General features: G+C 44.7%; 1 protein-coding gene across 1 annotated transcript; it reads left to right on the forward strand.

Annotated features, from left to right (window-relative positions):
- The first annotated feature begins 3,587 nt into the window (after nt 1–3,587).
- Nucleotides 3,588–8,587, forward strand: lamp5 (lysosomal associated membrane protein family member 5). The gene is made up of 6 exons (XM_076084777.1): nt 3,588–3,648; nt 4,127–4,305; nt 4,848–4,979; nt 5,450–5,546; nt 6,255–6,443; nt 8,338–8,587. The coding sequence occupies exons 1-6, from the start codon at nt 3,588–3,590 to the stop codon at nt 8,514–8,516; spliced, it is 837 nt and encodes a 278-aa protein (XP_075940892.1). The 3' UTR covers nt 8,517–8,587.
- Nucleotides 8,588–9,042: the final 455 nt, after the last annotated feature.

The raw sequence follows: 9,042 nt of genomic DNA on the forward strand, positions 1-9,042 counted from the left end.
TTTAAGATAAACATGAGATAAACATGTTTTACATTTTATATAAAAAATAAAGTTTGGTGTTTGGGGCAAGCCGGAATATCTAAAGGGCTTAAAGGGCTTAGTGTACCTTAGCAGCACCACCAATGACTTTTCTATGAAAACGTTATTCTAATGCTAACTATATTGTTCATCCCGTCGGTCTGGTCCCTTCTGACATCGGATCACTTTGCATTGAAAACGTCTCGAGTGGGGACGCGCTGTGCGGAGGCCAGATGTACACAAGCGCAGCGCCCACACACACCGCCCGCGCACTTATTTCCCAAACAATGACCACTGCTGACTAATCACATTCAACAAGTGCAGGATGAATTAATATCCCACATCCACTCTTTTTTACACAGGCGGCTCCAGCGCGGAAGCACCTTGTTGTCATTATAAGCAACGTATTTCCATTAGAAAGGGGAACAAAGCGCAGTGTTGCCCGGCAACTCGATGGCTTCCCTCTTCACTATATAACAGAGGTAATGAGTTTGTGTTGTCAGCACTCGTTTCTGGGAAAGGGTTTCCAAACCTGCTCTGTGTTATAGAGAGACGACATTACTCCGATAGGTTTTTGATCCATTTCAAAATCATGCTCAAGGCTCATGGGAAGTCCGATGGGCAAACCGGCACTAAGATCCTCCTGGAGGCGATGTCAAAGGATAAAGTCCACCTGGCCAGGTTCGTTCTGGACGCGCTGGATGGGGAAATAGTGGACTCCAAAACGGAGAGCGCACAGACCCCCCTCATCTCTTCTATCCTGCTGCCTGATAGTAAGACTCGGTGTAAGTTTGCAGAGCTTTTGCTGCAGAAAGGGGCCAGTGTCAACTGTCGGGACGGCAACGGGCGCACCGCACTCAGTTACGCCTGTGAGAAGGGCTACCTGGACGCTGTGAAGATCCTGGTCCGAAACAATGCAGACCCGGAGATTGTGGACGCCTGGGAGAACACCGCGCTAATGTACGCCGCCGTAGCAGGTCACTCCCCTGTGGTTGAGTTTTTGGTGAGAGCTTTCAAGAGGCTGGGTCTTCGGATAGACCGGCAGAATAAAGTTGGCAACTCTGCTGTTGAAGTGGCGAAGTTTCTCGGCCACACAGAGTGCATCTTTGCGCTCACTCACAACTCCAGGAAGGGCCGGGAGGATGAGGGAGGCGCTCAGGGAAATGCGCAGACGCGACTTAGTTTAGGATGTGGTGATGGAAATGACAAGTTTGTGAGCAGAGTTGGACATTTAGTGAATACACTTGAGGACCTCCAAACGTGTAATCATACAGATTGTCTATTGGTTCAAAATTGTACCTGGCAACCAAGACCACGGGTAAAGCAGAGTATGTTGGCATCGATGGACTCCATAGATGAGTTTGAAAGAGAGAATGGCGGCTCTTCCTCGCCTCCACAAGCGCTGGTATTCTCCGAAATCCTAACCCCTAAAGCCCCTCCGCAGATTTCCGACCAGTCTCAAAACTATAAGCATCCTAAAACAGGAGATGACCATCTCCCCCCTCTTAAACAGAGCTGCGAGGCTCAAAAATCGATTTTCTTCTCACATAGTACCCTCAAACCCAGCGCGCCCTCTGCCCTGGACATCTTACTGGCTCCCATTATTTCCAACAAAAGAGAGAATAAACCAGGGACAGAAAACTCAAAAATGTCAGACTACTGTGCGTGTAGATTTCACGAGAAAAGATGCAGTCTGCCAACCAGTATCCTCATTCCCACGACTCGGGACCGCACACTGGTGCCCGTGCGTAAATCCAGAACCATAAGGAGGCGAGAAGCGTCTCCCTGCAACGCGGAACCTCCTCTGTTTACCGCACCAACTGTCGCTAATTCAACCACGACTTTCTCGGTGTTGAGCAACAAACTCTTACGCAGATTTACCTCCCCGGAGTTTAAAACCGGTGCAAAAGAATTGAAGGAGAATCTGATGTTGACTTCAGGGCGGATTCCGCAATCAGAAACTTTTTCTCGGGGAATAAAACATCCCCAGGTGGACAGTAAACTCAGCATCGAAAGCATCAGCTCCGTCAAGTGCGAGTTTGGCATTCTGAAATGAAAACCAAAGTGCCCCATGCGTAAAAAAGTGTTTATCCGTATCGGCCACTAATCTCAACACCATCTATATCCAAAGCTCTCAACAATAGAGTGGTGACAGTATATCCGTCCTGCAAACGTTTCTCACATTTCACAAACTAAAACGCGAGTAAAACGAAACAAAACGTTATTTTTTTAACTATCTGAATGACTAAAAAATCGACAGAAACTCGGACTACTATGCGTAAAGTGCGTAGATGCCAGCACCTTCCAGTTGGATTCTGCTACAGAGTGAAACGCAATGTGTAACTTCTAGTTTTAGTATATGTGCTCTTTTGCTCCCGTGTTCAGCAGCATTTGCCACTCCTTTTGGAGAGGGTGGGGGTCACGAAGGTGGAGGGGTGATCAGAAATTCTGAATTATTGAATACAGCATATTTGTGTTGTGCTACTATCTTGCATATGTTTCTGTTTCTTTCAGCACATCATTTCTGTTAGATGGTCTGCCTTCTTCAACTACTGATTTGAAAGGTTATAATCGATTAATAAAATCTCAAAATCTGAAATGAACATGTGTCCTGTTTTGGATGAGAGAGAGACGGAGAAAGAGCCTCCATCAGGGGACAGTATGGTGAACAGTATTTACATCATTATCAAAAAGGGTCAGTTTGTCATTCTGCATGTCGTTTTTGTTCTCTGATGGCGGAGTTTGGTTTATAGCCGAGCACGTGCCATTAGTGTGTGCGAGTGTGTAATTAGTACCAAAATTACGATTCGTAAAGCAATACACAAATTCTGCCCTAGTGGTTCCAGTGCCAGTTTCACTTGTGCCATAACGTTTTCTAACGAGACAAGTTTATTTGTAGAATAAATTATATAGAATCTCACTCAATTGAACACATTTAAAAAATAAGATTTTAAGTCTAAGGGATTTTTATCAGCCCTCATTCTCACTAACTCTCAGCTGCAACCCTGCAGAAGTAGAGTTTGAGAGAGGGAGGGAGGGGGTGTTGTCGGCGTTTCCCTCCAGACATACATCATTTCAGCCCAACCTACAGCTGCTACCACAGAGATGGAGACTACAGCATTGCGGGAATAACTTAAGACGGTGGCCGAGTCCTTACAAGAGACAAATTCAATTCAGGTGACGGACTTTTTCTTTCAAGAAGGATCATTATTCCTGGTGCTAATGATGTGTTGAAGGAGCTCAGTCCTGCAGCTGTCACTGGGTTAAACCCCGTCAACCTTGGAGAGGGGAGAGGGCGGTCTGTTAGGACGGCAAGAAGTCCTCGGAGCCGGCTGCTTCTGCACAGCAACCCGGATCTCACGTCCAAACTGGAGTCATGTTTTGCTGCATTCACGATGATCTGAGCGTGACTACTGGGCGCTGAGCAGAGGAATCCCTCCTCTCTCTTTTCCTTTCTTCCTCTCCCGCTTCTGCTTTTCTGTCTCTCTTTTCTTGTCGCGGGTTCAGCACAGGCTGCCCAGTCATTTAGCCCCCTTTTTTTTTTTACAGCGCTGGGGAAGCTGAAAGCAATGGGACGACTCGGTTTCAGCACCACGGAGAGCGCCCGGCTTCTGCTGCTCGGCGTGTTCGGTAAGAGAGAGAGGGAGCGTGTGCGTGTGAATGTGCAGCTGTCGTGACTCCTTACTGCAGTGAGTGTGTGTGTGTGTGGGTGCGTGCATGCGTGCGTGTGCACCTTCTGTGCGTGTTAAGGCATGACAGAGTCTCTGAGTTCTGGCATATTTCACCGGTTATTTTCCTCTTCAAATATATATATAAATGTCGTTGGAACATGTTGCAGTTCATCACTTTCTGACGTGGTTGAGACTGCAGCCAGTGGCGTGCTGTTGCTCCCCTGATACTGCAGATTGCAGACTCACGGTGTTTTCACCTGATTTCGACTTTGCCGTGAGGAAACAAAAGGTGACATGCCAGTGATCTAAAGGTGTGAGCCAAACTAAGAGTACAACCATGATGTCGCTGTTTCTGCTGACTCTGCATGTTTTGGTGTGCGCCTCATCTGTTACCCCGCTGACATAAGTGCCCCCACCTCCAACTTCTCTGTTGTCAGGTGTGCTGGCGCTGTCCGTGGTGCTGGCGGAGCAGGAAGGGGAGAACCTGTCCGGTCTCTCCACCAACCCAGACAAAGCCATCTTCGCGGTCCGGGAGAACGGCACGACATGCTTGATGGTGGAGTTCGCCGTGAGATTCCTCGTGCCATTTGACGTGCTCGCGCTCAATGGGATAGACGTAAGGAATCCCCGTGCATTTTAATACACGAGGATGGTTAAAAAGAAATGAAACGCAATGGACATTTCAAGCATGCAGATGCAGCGAATGTTGCTTTGTGTTGAAGACAATGGTATTTTCGCTGTGCGTAAAGCTGGTTGCAGCACTAGAAACATTTGTTTTGTGTGAAAAACAATTTGTCATTTATTTTAATCGACTATTTTTGCTCTTATTAACAAGGACAGTATATGATGAGTACATACGACTTGTTTTTGGAAACTGCTTTTGTAGTGTGTGGTTGTGCGTAAAATGCTAATGTCGTTGGATCAATATATATACATTTTTCGATATCCAACTTTATAAGCATTGATTAAATTGAATCTCATTTGTTTCTGCTTCTAATAACAATTTATTAAATAATCCCACCCGTATCTGGATATTTGGCTACACTGTAAATTCGTGCGTAAAAATGGAATGCTAAAAAAAAAACTCAACCGACAACCAACCGTAATCTGTCCATTTTGTGTCAACTTTTTTCGCGAGCTTGCTGTATCTTTTTGCAGCTGATCACCGAGCAGGCGGCGTTCACTCTGCCCCGTGGTGCAGAAATCGAGGGGAAATGTGGGAGCACGGAGTCAGAGATCCACATAACCTGGAAGAACAACGCCTACACGCTTCGCATCTACTTCTCTAAGGTGGGCGAGACAGCGTCGGAAGCGACAATAATGCACATACTATATCATCCCAGGCAATTTGTAATGTCTGAATCATCTGCTGGGAGAACCAAGACGCAAACGCATCCAAATCAATTACCTAAATATAAGTTCTCACAAATTCACTTTGAATATATTGTTCGTTTCATTTGACATGAGGAAATACAGTATCTTGAGTTACGCATTTCTGTCAAATTTTGAATTATTTCCCCTGAATAAAATGCCAATACTGATCGTATATGCAATCATGTCGCTTTTATGTCTTTAATTAAGGGAATGTTGTAGTTAAAGTTGTTAATTAAGTCATCGTCAGAATATATTCATGTTTCAACAGTGGACAGGAGCCTACAAAGACTCGTCAAGATGGCGTTTTTCCTCAGTATAGGCCAACCAGCCCTCTCCATGCAGTGGAAGAGCCCAGTTTGACGCGTGTGTGTATGTGTGTGTTGCAGGAGTTCCGCGACAAGGGCATTGAGGTGTGGAAGATTAGCAAGGTTCAGTTCGTCTATGATACCTCGGAGACATCGCATTTCATCAACGCGTACAACCGTGAGTCTTCCGCAGAGCCATGTGTACAGTAGCCACTCAGCACATTTCCATCCCGCCTGCTGTGATCGCAACTTGCTCTCATTCATGTCACATTTGCATTCAGATGGAATTAGAGGGTTGATTCACGCATGGATTCGCCATTTTCGCCCACGTTTATCGAAAAATTCACTGGAATTATTGCAGATTTTAGATGTGCCCGGTACGTTACAGCATGCCTTTGAGAGGAAAAAGACCCCAATAAAAATATACAAAGTTGTTTTATTATCAATATTATCCTTTATTATTATGACAATGGGAAAAACAAAACGTTTCGTCTCGAAACTATTCTAACAAACTTGCCACACAACTTTTATAAATTACAATTTACCCGTTTAAATAATTGTATCTTCAACTTGAAGTAGCCTATATTAAAGTTTGTTTTATTTGTATTTTTATTTTGGAGGGGTATTTCCGGTTATTTTGCCCTTTCTATTGCTTTTGGTCACAATGGATCCCCCATAATTATATATTGACAATCCTCTCAAATTATGGAATTTGCATAAATCTCGTTTTTACATAGGCCAGGAGGGTCAATTACACACACACACACACACACACCCACACAGTCGTGTTTTTATGACTTTTGGGGACATTACATTGACTTACATTCATTACCTGCAGACTTACCCTAACCATACCAACCTAGTCAAACTCCTCCTTTCTCTCCAGCTGGGAAGCACACAGCCAACACCCACCGCCTGTCGGCCCTGGTGACCCCCGCCGGGCGCTCCTATGTGTGCCTAGCGCAGCAGACACTCACCCTCATCTCGACCGACCACCAGAAGGGCATCACCGTCTCCATGTACGACACCCAGATCCAGCCCTTCGACATCGCCTCTGACTTCATGTTCAGCGAACGTAAGAACAACCAACCAAGCTACAAATCTCACACTGCCACGAGAAAGCCAAGTCAACCTTTGCCACATACTGCCACTGTGATAATGATAATGATGAGAAATCCTGGGGTTTAACAACTATACATCTATGTCTCTCTCTCTGTCTCACACTCACACCTCTCTCTGGGGGGTTATTGCTGGAGTATGAGGAGAAGCTGTAGGACTGCAGAGAGGGACACAGGGTAACAAGAGGAGTTGGGGATGCAAGGGGGACAAAAGAGACAAAGAGAGAAAGAGAAGGGGTGGGGGTTAGGACTTTATGAGTGCAGTCATATCCTTGCCCTCAATGCAGCTTTTATAGACATACTCAATGTACCCGGCTGTCCTCTGAAGCCAATCACCTTGGAAGAATCATTTGCTCTGAGCTGCTGTAAACTAGGCTGTGCTATGCTTCACTGCCTCCCTCCTAGTGTGCATAACTGCCTTCCACAGGGAGAAACACCAACTTTAAACCAGACTGTACAGCCAGTTGTGGTTGTAGGTAGGTGTCCTCCCTGCACCAGAGGCGTAAATATAGACAGTGCGGTTGCAGTGGGGCCTGTGGCGTGGGGGGGCTCGTAGAAAGAGCTATTCCCAATAACATAAGTAACTAATTCAACTGTTAAATCCAACATATCGTTAACACATATACACCTAAAGGTGTGTATGCGTTTGTGTGTGCGCTTCGACACTAGCGAGGCACCAACCCAACTTGTTCAGTCCTGATACCGATACCTACGCTAGTGCAAATACACTTAAAAAAATAAATACTAAACAGTTGACATGTTTGTTTTTAGCTCCCTTAGCGATGCGATCTCACTGCGTGCTGCTTACGCATGACGTAGTAACCTCGCATCAGACACAGATATAAAGATAGAATAGATTTGAATAGGTTGGCCGCACCGTCACAATATCTATTTGAGTCTGTATTGGACTGATATCCAATATCAGTGTTGGATTGGTGCATCCCTATTCATAATTAAAAGTAGCGTGCACTAGGGCCTGTCGTAACTACCCAACGACACCCATGCATGAAAAGATATGTGCACGCTAACCTTTAACTGAACACATAATAGAGGGGAAGAAACAGTGACTGACTCATTGTACAACTGAAAGACAGAAGAAGCATCTGTGTGAAATGTGTCATTCAGCAAATAACAACCTCAACAGTTGCTTCTGTGCAAACACACACAGATGCTCCCTCTTTTTTTCCACTCATACTACTCACAGATGCATGCACACAACTACGCAAGGTGCACATACGGAACATAAACCTCCATCGACCAATCCTGAAGCCTGAAAGGGGCCACATGAGTGTGGTTCATACTAAAATCTACACCAGATGATAACCAAGACTGTAGCACCGAGCGATATCACACACATATTTAAATAAAAGACATTCAAATGATCACACTGAGGTTCAATTGCATCAGGAAAAAAACCTCAAACTTAAGCATTTTAGTTAGTTCCAGCTTCTAAAATGTGAATATTTGCTTGTTTATTGAATTTTTCCACAAGAGTAAACTTAACATAATTGGGTTGTGGACCCCACAACACATACATCTGAAGACATTACCTTTTTGGAAAAATGATATGCTGAACAATTAATCAAGTATGTAAACAGTTAAACATTTAACTGCAATAAAATGATGTGCTGCAGCCCTAATTTAGACATCATTTTGTAAAACAACATGATCTGATCATATCGCCTCAATCCGATTCCATTGAAAGGCATTAGAAAAGAATACTGAATCATCATCCGGCCCGAAAGGAATAAAGGAAATTAATTAATCTACAGAATATCTTCTGGGACCCTCGCCAGTCATGTTCAGTCACCTCTGCATACTGACTGTGTTCATTATTTCCCTTTTTTGCAGCCTACAAGTGCATCACTGACCAGCGGGAGCGCCTGGAGGAGACCCTCCCCCTCATTCTGGGTTTCATTTTGGCCCTCATAATCGTCATCACACTCACCGTCTACCACTTCCACCTGAAGCTGACGGCGCCCCAGCTGCCCCAGCTGCCCAGAGATCGCTCCATGTACAAGAACATGTAGCCAGCAGCTCCCTCAGCTCTCTCCAAAGCTAACCTGAAAAAATAAAATAAAAAAAAGACTTGTCTCCTCGATGTCCCAGGCCTAACACCACAGAGGAAAGAACCACGCGATGGACTGAATCCCTGACGGAGAAATGTGTGCCGCCTGTACTGAAGGCCTACTGGAACTTCTGAACAGCTAAAACACGAGTTAAGGGGACGGCTTGGGGCCTAGCATGGATGTAGTTGCAGGGTAAACCCACCAAAACCTAATTTTCCCAGCTGCTGAATTGAATCTTAATGCCATAAATTCATAGTCTGTATTACAGTAATTAGAATTTTAATGAAAATGAAAAGAAATTTATGCTTTTATGAAAATATAATAGATTTTTGTTCAGACTGGTGGGCTTCTGAAAATCTCCAACTTGAGGTTACAGTGTTTATTTACCCATTTATTTTTCCATAACATTACTGGGACTTTTATCAGACTTGTCTTTGAAAGAAATGTCAGAATTTGCCAGAGCTTCTGCTGTCATTTGTCAACTGTT

The sequence above is a fragment of the Anarhichas minor genome, unplaced genomic scaffold, assembly GCF_050575085.1.
Source record: "Anarhichas minor isolate MPS153535 unplaced genomic scaffold, ASM5057508v1 ptg000136l, whole genome shotgun sequence".
Taxonomy (NCBI): domain Eukaryota; kingdom Metazoa; phylum Chordata; class Actinopteri; order Perciformes; family Anarhichadidae; genus Anarhichas; species Anarhichas minor.